Raw genomic sequence first — 18,054 nt, forward strand, 5'->3', positions numbered from 1 at the left:
CATGGGTGAGCTTTATGTGCTCTGGAAATGACATCAGACCCCCACGCTACCTGGGACCCCACTCTCTTCAGTCTGGCCCGGGCCTTCCTCAGCTCCTCACTCACTTGCTTATTTCCAACCCCCACCTGCTCTCCTGCTCCAGCGCGGAGTTCACAGGTCAGAATACTCACAAACTGTAGGTTCAGAAAGCAAGTCTGTTGTTCTACTCGTTATATTAAAAGTATGATTATAAATATTGAGTTTACTTTGCATTTAAAAGAATATTACAGGCTGAGAGGCTAAAAGTTGTCAAACTTCCACTTGGCAGCTGCAATTTTTTGAAGACCAAAATTCACAGAGAGAAGAGTATCCCAAATTACAGCCAACATAAGTTGATTAGACTATTTGGAATTAATCAAAGCATGGAAATCGAAACAAAGAGAACCCCTCAAACCTTAACTCTAGCTGCTTCTCTCATAAAAACTTGCCATTAACTCGGATAAAACTTCTAAGTGACACAATTCGTGCTTTGCCAGTTCTTCTATCTCCGTTGTCAGATTCTGGGGGAAAACTAGTGAGTAATGAAATAACGGCAAGGAATGGTACAGAGAGTCCTACCCAAAGTCCTTTAGTGTCCTTGTCATTACTTCAATAGACAAAAACCTGTGGTTTTCTTTAAGCACAAGCTTCTTCAGAAGTCCTGCTACACTGAAGCAGCATCGAAATAGGTGAGTTTGATTTGCAAAGAGAGAAGAAAGATAACATTCCTTTAAAAGGGGAGCATGAGATGTGTTTCTGTTTCAAATACCTAGGTGTCCAAATAAGAGTTACCCTGCTCTGCAGGACTTCAGGAACAGCGCCACACGCAGCAAAGGAACCGGAGTCCTAATTGAAGTTCTGATTTCTATAGTTCTAGAAGGTCACCATCCTCCATAAACAACCTGATCCATCCAGGGACCACAGTCTCAACGTACTGTAGCCCCTCCCCACAATGACCACCATTTTTAAAAAGGTTTTGCTAATTGCTGTGTAACATACACAGCAAAGCAGTTGCATTTTTACATGCACACACAGCCTCTGACACACGCATACACTGCTTCCCAGATTACCATGCAGAATATTTCCACCACAGTGGAAAGAAGGCATCCCAGTGCCCCTTCCCAAGCCATACACCCTAAGTGTGACCACTCTCCGGACCTTTAGCAGCACAGGTGACGTTTGCCAGGTTTTGAATTTTATATAGATGGAACCATGGAGTATGTCGGGCTAATTCTCTTTTGCAAACCTCACAATATTAACGGGGCACTTAGAACCCATAAAAATGTACTTCTTCTATGAACGGCTTGCTCAGTAGTCCTCACCCCAGCTTTCTACCATCCACAGCTTGCCACGTAGGACATTATAATTCCTCCTGGCAGTGAGAAAGCAAATCAAAAGGCCAGTCATAACTAGCTTTCCCCCAAGATTTCAAAGGAAGCTCCCACTGCAGCAGAGAGGAGTGAAGAGCAAGCACAGCTGCGTCCTGCCCAGTCCGACACTTGATAAGACGCCCCAGCGACACTATTCATGAGGCCTCGCCAGTGGCAGAATAAAGCACTCTGTGTCTGGGGTGCAGAAACTTCCCTTCTCAGCTGTTCTCTAAGGGGCAACTGCCAAAAGCTGGTCCTCGCAACAGCCTTTCCAAGTTTTTCCACTCCTATTGTCCCTCTCACTTCCCAGGGTGAACTTTCCTGCCAGACTTACTGTCGGCAACAGCTCGCAGAGCTGCTCACCGCAAAGACCCACTGGACTTCCAGGAGGCTCCAACAGTGGTGCCTTTTTCAAGGAATTTATTCAGGGCCCTGTCATTGTCTCGCAGAAACAACTCAGTGAAAACCAGTGTTAAGTCCCCTCGTTGCCCCTTCTGCTCTCTGGAAGGTGTAACCCCAGGACCTGTGGCCCCACAGAAATTCTCATTTTCTTGAAGAAGTGCATTACAAATCTAAATTGTTATATCTTTTATCTTCAAAGCTTTGAAATGCAAACAGTAAATATACCATGTTGCAGTGTTCAACATGTTAATCAAAGATTTCGTCAATATATTTTTGGTTCAGGGTCGGCCCGGTGGCTCAGGCAGTTGGAGCTCCGTGCTCCTAATTCCGAAGGCTGCCAGTTCAATTCCCACATGGGCCAGTGGGCTCTCAACCACAAGGTTGCCGGTTCAATTCCTCGAGTCCCGCAAGGGATGGTGGGCTCCGCCCCCTGCAACTAAGATTGAACACGGCACCTTGAGCTGAGCTGCCACTGAGCTCCTAGATGCCTCAGTTGGTTGGAGCGCAGGCTCTCAACCACAAGGGTGCCCATGTGACTCCTGCAAGGGATGGTGGGCTGCGCCCCTGCAACTAGCAATGGCAACTGGACCTGGAGCTGAGCTGCGCCCTCCACAACTAAGACTGAAAGGACAACAACTTGACTTGGAAGAAAGTCCTGGAAGTACACACTGTTCCCCAATAAAGTCCTGTTCCCCTTCCCCAATAAAATCTTTAAAATATATATATGTATTTGGTCCATGTAACAAAAGAGAGACAAAGTGGTGGAATAAAAAGGAACTCTTTTATCAACGGGTTTCCCTTTTCGGTGACTTACGTGGGCTTTGTCCACTATGAAATGAAGAGGAGACCCAGATTGGGGGAAAGATCCAGACAGGACTCAGGCTTGTTTAGCCTTTTAAGTTGTTTTTTATATATTTTTTTAACCTCTAAACTCTTACTTTCAGAAGAGATGATTTTCTCAGATGTGGTAGGTAAACCTTAGACTCATTAATGTCACATCCTGGGTATTCAGGATGTGATCTTACACAGTCCCTTCCTTGAACACGAAAGGTAAAGGATGGGCAGGCTGGATAAGGGACCTGGTCACCGACACCCAGTGAGTACACGGCAGAACCGAGACCAGAGTGCGGCTGCGCCTGGTGTCTGCTTCCGTTTCTTTCCCCTCATGGCTGATTGGATCACCAGCCTGCTCTTCTCTCTCCTCTCCACACGGCACTGAAATCATGATGTCAGCCAGGGCTGGTTCTCATCCAGCCCAACGAGGGAAGGACCTACTTCTGCACCAGTGTGACTGGCTGGCAGCCTTCAGTTCCTCGTGGTGGGAGGACTGAGAGCTTCAGTTTTTTGTTTGCTACTGACCGGAGGCCATCCTGAACCCTGAAAGGTGACCTGCCATTTTTTCCCATGTGGGCCCCCCAACATTGTCAGCTGTCTCATCAAGGCTGGCATGAGAAAGGAGATCTAATAAAGCAAGTGTACTGGCAAAATAGAATCTCGTGTAACATAACTTAATCTCAGAGGCCAAACCCCACCATGTGCCATATTCTGTTGGTTAGAAGCAAGTCGCAGGCCCCACCCACATTCACGGAGAGGGGATTATTGAAGGGGCAAATAACAGAAGCGGGATCCTTGGGGAGGCCCCTGGAGTCTGTCCGCCATGACACTACCACTTGGAAATTCCACTGCTGGGCGTACATCCAGCAGAAATGAGTGCTAATATTCACCTGAGACAACTACAAAATGCTCAGAGCACCTTTATAATGTACTTGTAATCTCCTCTCCCTCAGTTTTAGCACTTTTCATGCATGCTTCTCACGAGAGCTGTTTACAATTCAAACCCCACTCGTGTCTTCTACTCACTACCCTTTCCCCGGCCTTGTGATACTTTTTTCTGAAAGCAATCAATTGTTCCCACTTGCTCTTTAACACACAGCAGCACTTCTGCTTCCGCTAGTCCACTGTGGGTCCCAAAGGGTCTCCCTTTGCTTATTCTTAAGGAGATCGGCCCTTTTCTAACATGAGAACCCCCACAACTTATAACATTGCCTCCAATCCTCCAATATTCACCTTGAAGCAAAAATAACAGTAGTCCCATGTGGTCTCTTCATTACTCAGTGCCTCTGTCTACCCACAAATAGCGATGATAATGTCTTACCCAGGATCCCACAAGAATTCTGCCAAGGGTTCTGAGCTGCTGAAGGTAAATGGAGACTTTTAATAGTCTGCGGCCCACACACAGAGCCAAGGAGGACAGCTGGGAGCTGCTTGATCCTTTCTCCCCTGCACCCTTGTCCAGGTAGCAACTGATAGAGGAATTTCCTTGGGAGCATCCCCCCAAATGATAGGTCTTCCCTCCATGGCCTTGCCCTGATCCTTGGGACCAGGAGGACAGAGTGCTCAAGCATTAATGAGAATTGGGAAGGAGGGACGTAAAATATAACAGGAGATGAGACGCCAGCATTCCAGAGACTAGGCACTTGAGATAAATCTGCACTACAGGCCAATGAAGCCTTTACAAAAAGCCTCCTGTGCAGCCTAAGATGCAATGTTCACTCCCTGGTGAGGCAAATAGTGCCCACATTCAAGTATGCTTTTCTTTCATAGTGTGCAGAGATAAACCCTTTAGAGAAATGGACCAGAAATCTAAATTGCTGAAAAAACTGGTTTCCTTCGTCAAAAGAATCCTGGAGCCTGAGACATGTCCCACCTGGCAGAGTGCATCTTCTTGTTTTAATTAAAAACCACTTTACTGCGGTATGCTTAACACCTAAAAAGCTGTACATGTTTAATGTACACAAACTGATGAGTTTGACAGAAGTATACCCATGAAACCATCACTACCTTCTATGCCACAAACATACCCAGGGGGAGGGGCTGTGATGTGGCCAGAAGTGGGGGAGGGAAACTGAGCAGATGCTGCCTGCATAGTTCCTTAGCCAGTTTGAGCTGCTATAACAGAATACCACAGACAATGGCCTTTGAACACGGGAAATGATTTCTGCCAGTTCTGGAGGCTGGACGTCTGAGCTCAGGGCACAGCAGGGATGGGTTCTGGTGAGGACTCTCTTCCTGGCTTGCAGGCGGTCACCTTCTCCCTGTGTCCCTCACGTGGTAAAAAGAGGAAGATCGTCTCTTAGGTATCTTTTCTTACAAGGACACTAATCCCACATGAGGGCTCCACCTTATGACCTAATCATCTCACAAGCTCCCCCCCCCCCTTATGCCATCACCCTGGGGGTGAGATTGCAGCATGTGAATTTGTCAGGGACACGAGCATTCAGACCATCACACCTAGGCTTGGGCCTAGGGAAGAGGGTGCTGAATGATGAGTGGCTGGCAGCCAGGGGCAAGGCTGCCTTTGAAGTGAAGAATCGCCATGTTCCCTGAGACACCTTGTCAGAGTTCCCACAATTCCCCCGTTTTTTTGGCTAAATTCTGACGTAATAACTGTAAACCAAATATAGGCATCTCCCTGTCACTCCTGGGCTATGCCACGCCATTGGCTGGAACAGTGACTTTTTTTATTTTGAAAAGGTTCGTTCACATTTACAAAAAGGTTGAGAAAACAGTCCAGTGAACACACTATTATTTAGATTCACCAAATATTAAAATTTTGCCACATTTTATTCATCTGTCATTCAATCCGTCTACCTATACTTGTGTTTGTTGAACTACTTGAAAGTACATTGCAGACATGACACACCTAAATACTTCAGTATTCCTTAAAAATAAGAACCTTCTCCTACATAACCACACTAACATTATTAAGCCCAAGAAAAACAATATTCCACAAAATAATTTAATAAACAGCAGACATTCAAGCTTCCCAACTGCCTCCAAATGAGTTTTATACCTATGTGTGATATTCTGATTTATGATAAGAAATACATATCTGGTTTTCATCCCCATTCTGGCACAGAGCTCTTAAAACACTTGGAATTTCCTAAGTGACAAGAGCCATAAAGGTGAAGTGGTGTCTTTTGTTATTCCTAACAAGCCCCTTTCAACCACACCTGAGTTTCCATTAACAAAGTGACTTTCAGAAGCTCCTAAGTACTGAGGCTGGTTGCCAGGGAACCAACCGTAATCAGAGGGTTGGGACTTTCAGTACCACCTTCTCCCCACCCAGGGCAGAAACACTGGAGATTGAATCAACCGCTAATCGCTAACAATTTAACCCCTCATGCCTAGGTAATGGAGCCTCCATAAAACCCTGAAAGGAGAGGGTGTGGAGAGCTCCAGGTCGGGGAGCAGGTGGAGATGGTGGGGGCTGGAGCCCTGGAGGGGACTGAGGAGGTCAGTACCCCTTTCCACATACCCTGCTCTGTGCATCTTTCCACGGGCCATTCTTAAGTTATGTCCTTAATGATAAACTGATTGTCTAGGGAGAACACTTGTCCTGAGTTCTGTGAGCCCCTCTAGCAAATTAATAGAACCCAAGAAGAAGGCTGTGGAAACCTCCAATTTAAAGCTGGTCGGTCAGAAGCACTGTGAGAGCCTGGACTGGTGTTTGATCTCTGCAGCGGGGGAGGACGCAGTGCAGCCTTGTGGGACGGAGCCCTTCACCGGTGGGGTCTGACGCACTGTCCAGGCAGATAATGTCAGAACAGCCTTAAACTGTAGGCCACCCAGCTGGTGTCGCAGAATTTTTTGGTGTGGAACACCACGGGAAGTGGCTCCATCATCAAGTAATGCGAGAAACTGCTGCACAGAACTCCAGACCTCACCACTGGCGACTTCACGTAGGTGACTGTCACCTTAATCAGGAGGTTTCCGTTTTTCTTATTCTATAAAAGAAGAGACGCCCCTTAGGTACTGCACTCCCTTCACATCTATATGAATCGGAGCGTGTTATGACTTCCAACCTGAACACCCAAGAGAAGGGCTTTAAAAGAGTATTTCTATGAACATGGGCCTTTTCTCCAAAAGAAATTGGAGGAAATGCATGAGGAGGACGTGCAGCAGTGCAGGAAGGAACAGGTAGCGCTGGGAGCAAATCCCCACTCCCTTGAATTCTAGTCCACTGCAATTTCTGCCAGGCCCCTGCTAGAGGAGAAAAAATGCCCCAGGTCTCAGGCTGGCTTCTTTAGCTCGGGGAGGAAACAGAATGCCTGCAGCATAGAACATAAGGGAAGGTTCCGTACATTCTGATTTAGTAGCTTAATCTCATCAACCCAGTCCAAAACCTTTGTTGTTGCATGATATCGTGAAAGAGAAAGAAATGTTTAATGGCAGGGCTACATCAATGGACAAACGGGAACTCTGATTAAAGCAGCAGAACTCACGTTTTCAAAGGAAGAGAAAACAAAGTTCCCTGGGGCTCAATACCCTATCCTGCCCTTTCCTGTTGCTAACTAGCTGGTGGTAGTGCTCCACGCTAAATTATCATGCAGCATGATGTGTACTGTATAGAGTTTAGTGTGAGCATGGTCAGTGTCGATCCAACATACCCCAAGACGTTTAGTTAGGGGAGAACCAAGAAGAAACTTGTAGTGCACCTGTGAGATGCTCCAAGACAATGAAAGTGTGTGACGGAATAATATGCGTCTGTCTTGTCTCCCCACTGCGTAATTCCCCAGAAAACAGTAACTATACTGTGTACTTAGTACATGTTTATCTTAAAAGTAAATATATTTACTGCCCTTTAGAAGCACTAAACTATCTGCTGTCTGAATGAATGAATGAATGAATGAATGAATGAATAAGAGACTGGATGGATGGACAGATGGATGGATGGATGGATGGATGGATGGACAGACGAACGAATATGCATTCACATCAGATTCCACTGTTAGATCTGTTTCCACCATTCAAAAACAGACTCCTTCATGAGAAGTGTTTGAAATTTCATGCAGTGATGTTCTGAAGCACGTCCCTGGCCCACGGATTCTCAAGAGGGAGCGTGGTGGTCATGGGGTCTAGTTTGAAAGCGTTCCTTCCTCCGCCTCCCAGCCACCACAGTGAAACTCCCAGGTGGAGTCTGAGAGAATCACAAGATTCAATGTAGCTCACAGATAGAAAACATATAATGCATGTGCACCGGGATCAAGTTCCCTAGTGCTTTTAGAAGAAATTCTAATTACATAAATTTTATTTACAGGTAGCTTTGAAAACACACCCAATGCATAAAATCAGATAAAGCTACAAAAGATTTTTATGCTAATTATTTAATAAAACAAAATGCTGACTTTTTTTAAAGGAAAGAGTTTGGATTAACTCTTAAAATGCGTTGTTCTGGGTTACAGCATTTAAATGGTCTTTAAACTATCTCACTGGCCTGTTCGTTTTTAAAAATGTATAGAGGAGGGGGACTTCAACTCCTTCCCAGGTGTCGCATGCCAGCATAACGCAGTTTTCTGTGAAAAATGTTTATGAAACTCCCACACACGCTCAGCATGAGAACGCTGCACAAAATCCAACTGTTTCATACCTACGATCATAATTCTACTCCTTTTTCTAGGAAGAGAACATCTTAATATACATTCACTGAAAATTTCTAAAAAGAAAAACAAGGAAGCAAAGTCAGCTTTCATTAAGAAACATCTTTCTTCTGACCTTTTGGATAAAATCTTGAGGACATAGCCAAATTTTTATAACTCTGTATTGTTATGGAGTAGATGGTGAACAAGGACAGAAGTAACTTCCTAATGGAGTCTTATCTAGTCAAGTATGGTAGATGAGACACAGCAGACTGACAAGGAGAAAATGCGAATGTCACAGAAAACATTAGTCAAACTAGACAACTGTTCTGAGGCGTCTCAGGAGTCCAACCAAAACAACCTCAAGCCTTCTACACTGTAAATCACCTGAGAGGAGCAATTTCTTTCCGACAATCTCAAATGCTGTCATAAATCAAGGCTACCCCAAGCTGCATGAGAGGAAATGTGTGCCCATGTTCTACTCTACCATGTTTCTCCGAAAATAAGACTGGACAATCAGCTCTAATGCATCTTTTGGAGCAAAAATTAATATAAGACCCAGTCTTATTTTACTATACTATAAGGCCGGGTCTTATAGTATAAATATAAATATAAATATAAAATACCAGGTCTTATTTTACTGTAATATAAGACCGGTCTTATATTAATTTTTGCTCCAAAAGATGCATTGGAGCTGATTGTCCAGCTAGGTCTCATTTTTGGGGAAACATGGTAGAAGCCATGTTCAAGGACTTGTTGCCATCATTAACCAGAAGAACTGACCAGGTTCCTAACTACACACGTCCCTATCTGGGCCCTGCAAGGAGATAAGGAAATATAACTGGTCTATCATTCTGCTGATCAACACACACTCAGCACTGAACTGACACAAAGGACATCATGTAAAAACACAAGCTCCCTCATCACCCTGATGCATAAGCAGACCCTTAACCCGGCCGGTTCCAGGTGTCCACTTCCGCCCAATGCTCTGGGGGATGAGGGCTCTGTGACCTTCTCAGCATCAGGAAACAGTTTCTTATTTCCAACGGGAAACTCTCTGGCGTGTAAATCCGTTTTGTCCTACGTGGGCCTGAGCTCCAGTGGCTCATGAATCCGACTTGGACAGGAGTCTGCAGTTGTGCAGAATGGAACCCAGTCCTGCTCACTTAGCAGGAAGGGGTGGAGGTATTGCCACCGCACTGGCCCCAGGCATTTGGTGAGAAGCTGCAGCAAGACCATGACCCAGGAGGGAAGCAGGACCCAGCGTGGAGCCCTGGAAATGGCGAAGACTGCCTCAGGCTGGCTTTACACGCCTGCCTTACTCTCTCTGTGCAAACCAGCTTTCTTGCCTTCCCATCCACATGGAAGCCAGAATAGCTCTCCTCCAATCACAAGACCTCCCTAGGCTAGGCCACAAGCTCAAATCTGAGGAAGGAGAAACTGACCAAGTTCGTGTGTCAAGGGTCCATCCCATCAAATATGTGGCGCCCAGGGGGACAGTGATGTGAGTCTGGCCGCTGAGGGCCCTCCCTGAGGACGAGGTGCAGGGAAGGGACAGGGGCACGGTGAGTTGGGCACACATTCCCACGGTGTCGGCTCCCGCCCATCCAACACACACGTCATGTGCTCGCGTTACCTCTGCCTCCCCCAAAGACTTTTCTCGTGCCTGCCGGACACATTTTCAGTTCACTGATCCATTTTCTCTTCTTCTGTGGGCCCTGTTCATTTTTCCATATCATTTTTGAAGTGAAGTCATCAAAACTAGACAAAACATGCTGTTATGAGCCTGGCGACCGTAAGCTCTGGGAGTGAGACGGCTTGTCAGTGCTTTTAGCTGAGTTCAGGTGAAGACCAGAAGAGCATGCAATGACGGCTCTGTTTCTTGACAGACAAGGCAATTCTGGAAGTCCCCGCAGAAGCGTGGCTGCTTAGAAGCCACATGTGTGTGTGCGTGTGTGTGGCTTTTCATTAATATATTTCACAAATGTTTATTGATTTAGTGCCAGAGAAACTCTGTGATCTGGGGACAGAATCGCCATAGGCCCGTGTGCTCAGATGAGCCTGCCCTCACAGAGCGTGCCATCTGTGAGTTTCAGCCACACACTTACACTCATACATGACAACATGTATGAGACGTGACAGCCCTATGGGAGCCCCTCACCAGACTTAATGTGGTCAGGGAGGCTCCCTGGAGGAAGTGACACTTTGAATGGGACCTGGATACACCAGTGTCCCTCCTGAAGACACGACTACAGTACAACGTCCTACAGCCAGCTTCTGCTCACAGTGCAGCATCACCTGGGACACCTGTGTGCCACTGCGCTCCATTCAAGCTGGATTCCTTCCTAGGAATGGCGTAGGCACATTTCTGCACACAGGCCGTTCCTCTGTCTGGAATGCACGCCTCCCCGCCCCCTCTTCCTGAGGCGTATTACTCCCCCAGCTTCTGAACTGAACCCCCCACTGTGAGAAAGGGCTCTCAAAGCACCCCAAGCCAACCTTCACCCCACCATATTATTGCTTCTAATTTCATTTTCTCTCCCTCTAGTCTGTGAGATCTGAAGGCAAAGACTGTGTCTTCTATCACTTCCCTCTGTATTCTGGCACAGAGTAAGTAAATGCTCCAAGTGTTTGCTAAATGAATAAATGAAAATAACGGCATTTATAGATGATGGTCAAAGGGCTAGCTGCTATATACTCTTACACACATTATTTCATTTAATCCTCACAAGAGTCCTGCAAAGTGGTTATATTATCCCCCATTTTATAGATAAGAAAACAGAGGCTCACAGAGGCCAGTACTTGCCAATGGTGACATTTCTACAAAGGGACGAAGCTGGGGTGTGGATGGGGCTCCCCGTGAATCCTTTTGCTCTGCTTCTCCTGACATTAAAGGGAGTAGGGTGTCCCTTCCTTCAGTCCAATAAGCGTCCTTATCAACACTCAGAAAAACGCTTGACAGAGTTCAATGGCTCATACACAGATGGATTAATTTTTCAGTGTAACCAACCTGCATTTTTCTAGCTGCTTAAGGACAGGACAAAGTCTCACCAGTGGAGTGTTTCAGACCAGGCACTCTGCAAACACCCAGGACAGACTGGGAGATCTGAGGCAAGGGCTGTGAGACAGAATGGGACACAGCGCCGTGCCCGGCCGCTTTTACAGCTGTGCTTCCTGGAGGTGAGGACAGGGGCCACCTGCCCGTCACAACCAGAAGGGAAGGCCGTATCACCCACCACCTGTCGGTCCGAGGGCACTGGGAGCACTGAGTTTCCTTAAAAAATGTAACAGTTCTGCACATTAATTCTTTCTACTCTCAGAAAACTACGAAGTTGTTAGCATGCACTCAATATTCTGGAATAAAATTTACTCTCTGAGACAATAGAAACTCTTATGCTTTATGCTCACTCTACCCTGCCCCCATCACCCTCTAACTTTTTTTCCCTTGAAAATCATTTCAGTCTAACATGTCATATGCCAACCTCCATCCTAGAATAAACTTTTACTACCAGATTATAAATCTCTTATGAAGTGGGTCATTTTTGAATTGCTGACCCGACCTTTACTATTTTGGGAGGATCAACCAGAAGTTGCTCCCCATGAATTCAATTATACTATGAGCCACTGTTCTAGTTACCACTGGTCGTGACATCAGCCGCCTCCACTCACAGTGCGGTGTGAGACGGCACAGATGGCAGGAAGGTGGTCTGATTCCAGAACCACTTAGCGGGAAGGGGTGGTGGTATCACCCACCTCCCACCTCCTACGGACACTTTTAATATTTTAAACCAGGAGGATCTTGACACCTGAGATCTCCTTATTACCAGGTGAGTTATGCAGTGCTCAGTAACCTGCATGCTCCTGGCCGAGGGTCAAATCACCCATGGAAGGTGGGGGTGGGCTAGGGATGGGGTGCTCATTTAGACTAGCTCACCCTCCACACTGCAAACGTCTTAAAACTAAAGCCATCAGTATTTTTAAAAATCATTTTTATCGGAACATATCAGCACCACATCGTATTATTATACTCAAAAGACAGTTGTACCTCATTTTAAACAAGCACGACGCCTCCCCCGACCCCACCCAGAAAAGCTATTCCTAAATGGTTTCTTTGCTGGAAAAATGTTTGTGAGCTCACTATTTGAAAACCCCCTTTAGGGAAACTTTTGGCAAAGTAAAAAGCCCCTGCTAACTGCAAACAACCTGTTTCTGGATGCAGGTATCCCTTGGTCTGTTGCCTGACAAAGGCACACCTGTGCAGTAAGCCTTGTCTCCCATCCCTCATCTCTGCCTCCTGGCATATAGTAAATGCTCCAGAAAAGTTTGCTAAATGCACAAATGAAAATAAAGGAGCGTTATTGGTGCTCCTTCATCCTGCATAGGAGCCTCCCTGAGCCAAAATGCCGGGGTGGGTAGGGACTCTCATTAGCCACAAGCAAGGGACTCTTTCAGAAAGCCATTTATTCTAACCTGGCTGTCACGAAAACATACGACGTGGTCCAGGAGGAAGGACGAGAGGTCAGAAACTCAGAAGGCAGAACTGGTCCACAGAAAAGAGTTCCCTGGCTCAGGTGAAGAGAGGGATTCCCGTGCGAAGATACACTCCCAGGGGACAGCGGTATTGTCTGGAAACACTGTTGGCTGTCGCAAGGCGGCTAGAGGCCAGGGATGCTGCTTAGCACCCTACAAAGCACAGGGCGCGCCCCCACAATACAGAATTATCCAGAACAAATGTCAACAGTGCTGAGGCTGGCATCCCTTGCTAAGCCAAGGCTTGCCATCAAGAATTCTGGTCTAGTCTATGTTTAGAAAGCCAAGGATGACGCTTATGGCGGAAGAACAAGGAAGGAGTGAAACAATTCAAAACGAACAGGAAGTCAGCACAAAGAATTAAATGATCCGGCTACAGACATGCAGTCAGAGGTTCTCTCTCCCAGAGGCGTCCATTCACTCATCTAACAAATATTTACTGAGCACCTACTGTGGACCATGAGATTTCTGGGCTCTGGACACACAGCTGGGAATCCGAGGGGCCGCCCAGAACATTCCCCAGTGGTTTGGTGCTGAAACATGAAAGGTGATGATCGGAGGACATGAGCCACTGAGAAGAGAAGCTGGACCCTTCCTTCCCGCTTGTTTATATGGTTTAATTCTCAGTAGAATGTTCCACACAAACCACCCCTGTTAGACCCAGGGGCGTTGGGGACTTTTATAAACAATTTCTTACAAAAAGTCCCTTATCTAGAGTACACCTTGCTAATCTCGCTGATTGGGTTGAGAACACTGAGCAAAGATAATTTCCGCACTGTTCACAATTACCTCATTTATCTTCACGGCCCAAAACAAAGTCTAAAAATTAAGAGGATCAGAATGAATAGCTGGCCATTCAAATAATTTCTGCGGCTAAAGGCAACTCACTCGTAACTCTCTCGTCTAGAAACTCACTGGCAACTCCTTGAGGGGACATGGACAAGTCACTTTGAAAGATGGCTGGAAGGTGACATAATAATGTCAAGGATGAGGCTTGGCGCATCCCATAACTTACTCTGGAGACCTTGAGAGGAATACTTATTTTGTCATCATCACCTCTCTTGGTTTGCTGATTGTGACTATTAGTCAACAAACAAAATAACTAACTGATAGCAACATATAGATAAGCCTCTTTATTGTTTTTTTTTTCTACTTGAGGAGAAATGGCAAACAGCCAAACTACTGCTCTAAGACATCTTTGGCTATATTAATAAAACATCAGCTTCTCTAAATTTAAACTTAAAATCCAATTAATTCATCAAAATGTCAGTTGTCACCTAAAGCATTTTAGTAAAAACACCTTGGAATAAAGCCGAAGCTTCACAGGAATAGAGCGTGGAGTGAGCTGACTGGATTCACATCACAATGATCGCTGTATTCTGGTCTGTTAATATTTCTTCCTTCAGCAAAGCCTCAGGGAGGGTATTTAAGAAGACCGCTGTGGTACAGGGGCTCATTTTCCTTACAGCCTTTCCCGTCTTAATTACGAAGTAGGTTTGTACCAAACAAGTCATCACTGCTCTAAGCTCCCTGCTACCCCCCACCCCCAAAGTCACAAACCTTAGTGAAAATTTCTACAAAGTACATGGGGCCAGTCACAAATAGAATTACAGTGATAAACCTTATTATGACTTCAGGGCCTAAACAGACAACACCATGAGGGCTTAATTTATACCATTGCATTCAGTTATTAAGAAAGCAGAAAATAAGAAATAGAAAACTCCTAATAGAAATTTAAAAAGCAGAAATAGAAATGATGTGTCCTATCCTTATCTATAAGTGAAATGGTTTCCAATGGGTTTCATTAGTGTTGTTCTGTGCCCAGGGTGTCTCAGCTGAAAAGAAAACTTGGCCCTTTGTCTTCCTTCTGTGATTCAAAGACAATTTGTCAGCTACAATTTTAGCAGAAGCAGGAGATTGGAGGAGAAACAGATAATCTTTTAAAGGTTCATACAGACTTAAATGCAATCACCACGGTCCTTTATAAACGAATAAGGGCATGAAAACAAAATCATTGAAATCCTATGTTTCTTCCTGCAAAAAAACTTGAAAGTAACCAGCTAACTGTTAGCATGCTGCTGACCTCTGGCTTGAAATCAAGGGTTTTAGGAAAAAACTGAAGACAGACATATTTTTAGAGCTGAATATGATTAATTTACAAAAGCTGGGTATTTTTTCCTAAGGATCAACAAAGTATGTTCCAATTTCAAGCAACAAAGGGTAAAAACATATCTCAAAATCATTAAGCTGTTAGTCTTTATTACAAATGGATCCAAGTGATATTCATTTTTTACATCGACTGAGGAAGTCAATGACCATCTCCTTCTGCCACATGACCATACTGACAGGACACCTCGTTATGGGCACAGTTATAGGTACCTGGAGGTTGTTGTAGCCAACCTCTCCCTTTCAAAGTGAGAGCAAGAGCTGTTCGCCACATTAGCCCTGAGCACACAGGTAATGCCTGTGTGATTAATTATAGCGTCGTCAAACGCATCAGCTGGGGCCCATTGGCAACGAAAAGTTTCAGCTGCTCCACCTGGCACCAACCATTTCTCTCTACCAAATCTAGAATGATCTATACAGAAGCTCTGCACTGAGGACGGATAAAGACCGGGAGCAAAGGGAATGAATGAGAGCTAAAATGAAGGCCCCGAGGATTACCCTCCATCATCAGGGCCTAGAGGACCAAGGAGGAGTTAAAACCCAGGCAGCCTGTCTGCAGTCTCTAACTGAGCCGGCTGGGCCCGACCCCAGCGAGTAACACTTTCAGATCCGTAGGGAAGCGTCAGTACAGGATACACTGTTTCCAATCTCTCACGCACTGTGACAACTCCATAGCAAGGAGACAAAGACAGAGAGGTGTATGGAGGGAGGAGAGGAGGTATAAGAGAATGGATCAGAAATTCCAAAGGTCCGGGAGAACTCCGTCTCTGGGCCTCTTCCTAAAAGTTGCAAAGCTGGGGCTGTGTCCCTGGGCAGGGCAACAGTGCGGCCGCTGGACGCGTGGCTGCGTGCACTCCCCAGGCTGCGGGAGGGGACCACGCAAGGGGAGGCGCACCGGCGCACCGGGGCAGATGAAACGAGGGGTCTTACTTTTGTAGCTCGCCGCCCAGGGCTGGTAGCCGTAGTAGCCGGTGATGCGCAGGATCCGCTCCTCGATGGACGTGAGCCCCGCGGGCCCGCCAGTGAGGTCCTCCACGGAGCGCGACCATTTCAGGTCCTCCTTGATCGCCTCGTCCACCACCAAGTACTTGAGCTGCCGGAGCTGGGGACTGATGTCAGACAGTCGCCGGGGACTGACGTCCGGTGACCTCCTCATGCTACTGAGGCCGGGCAGGTGAAGGGGATGGGAGACAGGGGGAGATTTCGGTGAGGACAGACGCGAGGGCCAGCAAAGGCGCGGCCTGGCCTCCAGGGGCAGGTGCCACCGCAGGGCCGCCGCTTCCCCCTCCCGCCGCCTGCCGCCCACCCAACTCCCGCGGAAGCCTCGGCGTCGGGTCCCGTCTCCGATGCCTGGCCCCGGGCGCCTCGGGGCAGGGCAGGCTGGGGCGAATGGCGAGGGGCAGGACGCTTTAAACTTCCCGAGCGGCCCCGCCGCGCGCCGCCCTTTCCAGAGCCCCAGACTGCCCGGCGTCCCGGCTGCCAAGGGCCCCCTGCCCGCCTGCGCACCCATATTGGGCGCTACTCACATGGCGATGCCTTTGCCCCGGGGCGTGCCGCCGGGAAACTCTCGGATCCCCATAGGCAGCGGCAGAGTACAGCCGGGAGCGCCCAGACTTGAAGCAGAGGGGCCGCCGGGCCGAGCTGCCTGCAGCCGCGGACCCGGGAGAGGGGGGCGCGCTGCCCGCCGAGGGTCCGCGCCGCCTGTGCGCGCCCGCGCCGCCGTCCCCAGAGCCTCCCTCCGCGGCGCGCGGGCGCGGCTCAGCACGGCTCCGGCCGGTCCCGGCGCTCGCTGCAGCCAGGCGGCGGCAGGGCCGTGCGGGCGCCGCGCCCCTCGCCTGTCGCCTCCACCGCCGCCCCTGCACACCGCGGGCGCGGGAGCCGCGGACCCGGGAGAGCGCTGGCAGCTATGTGCGCTCTCGAGGCACCTGGGCGAACTGGAAGCGCCCGCCCCGAGCGCATGAGCCAGGAGGGGGCGCTGCTGCACCCGTGCCGCCGGGGCGTGCGCTGGGCTCCGGAGCGGCACCAGGCGTCGGTGCTTTGCCTAGCAACCTTGGGGCTCCGGAGCGCCCCTCCCCTCTCCTGCCATTTGTCTGGACCTACTGCTCCTGGTTTAGCATTTCAGTTCAGTTTCAATCTCTCTCTCCTCATTTCTAAAATAATGAGCAAAATTAGTTGGAGAGACCGAAACCTGGTTCCATATCCATGAAAACTATGCTCAGAATGCAAATAAGTAAATGGCACTTCACAGGCAAAGCTGAACCACAGGTGAATTGACTTAAGCTGCGGGAACCCTTAGGTCAGGCCTGGCCCTCAGCTAGCTTACATTTTCATTGGTGATGCAGTGACGAAGTCGGATCTCTTTCCTTAGGTGTCCATTTAATTTAGCCTGTAATTGTTTGGTTTTTTTTCCTGTCCACAAGCCATCTCTCCAGGACACCTAACCACTTTTTATAATGTTATTGTTCTGTTATAAAAATAGGTACAGATTCATAAGGGGCAAGTTTAGGAAATACAGAATATGCTAAAAAGAAAATACCCATTATCCAGCCAACAATGACTACTTCGAATTTTAAATGTATTCCCTTCCACACATTTTTTTCAATGTAAAATACATTTTTCACAAAATCAGTATCAAATTGTGCACAGTACTTTTTGTACTTTTTTAAATATTAAAATTATGTTGTGTCTCAGCAAACTAGGAATACAGGAGAACTTCTTCAAATGAATAAAGGACATCTACAAAACCCTACAGCTAACATCATACTTAATGGAAAGAAACTAGAAGCTTCCTTGCTACCATCAGGAGCAGGCAAGAATGTTTCTTCTCACCACTCCTTTTCTGTATTGTGCTGCAAGTCTTAGCCAATGCAAGTAGATAAGAAAAGGAAATAAACAGTACCTACAGGGAAGGAAGAAACAAAACTGTATTTGTTTGCAGGTGAAATGATCATCTATGTGAAAACCTCAAACAATCAACTTAAAATTGACCTGGAACAAATATTGATTATAGCAAGATAGTAGACCACAAAGTTAATACATTATACAAAGGTCAATCAACTTCCTATATACCAGCAATGAACAAGTGGAATTTGAAATTACAATGTAATACCACATACACTGGCACCCAAAAATGAAATATTCTGGTCTAA

At 47.1% G+C, this 18,054-nt stretch overlaps 1 protein-coding gene across 2 annotated transcripts in view; it reads right to left on the reverse strand.

The window, feature by feature from the left end:
- SLC35F3 (solute carrier family 35 member F3) overlaps positions 1 to 16,560 on the reverse strand; it is a 284,430-nt gene extending 267,870 nt beyond the window's left edge. Inside the window, exons 1-2 of one of the 2 annotated variants that reach the window (XM_033099894.1) lie at positions 16,432 to 16,560; positions 15,836 to 16,062 (exon numbers count right to left, since the gene is read on the reverse strand). In XM_033099894.1, the coding sequence (XP_032955785.1) occupies positions 15,836 to 16,062; positions 16,432 to 16,484 (280 nt within the window). In that variant the 5' untranslated portion in view covers positions 16,485 to 16,560. Of the gene's footprint in view, positions 1 to 15,835; positions 16,066 to 16,431 lie in introns of both variants that reach the window. The other variant, XM_033099893.1, reaches the window with a different exon arrangement.
- Between the last annotated feature and the right edge of the window lie 1,494 nt (positions 16,561 to 18,054).

This window comes from Rhinolophus ferrumequinum, chromosome 27, assembly GCF_004115265.2.
Source record: "Rhinolophus ferrumequinum isolate MPI-CBG mRhiFer1 chromosome 27, mRhiFer1_v1.p, whole genome shotgun sequence".
Classification (NCBI taxonomy): Eukaryota; Metazoa; Chordata; class Mammalia; order Chiroptera; family Rhinolophidae; genus Rhinolophus; species Rhinolophus ferrumequinum.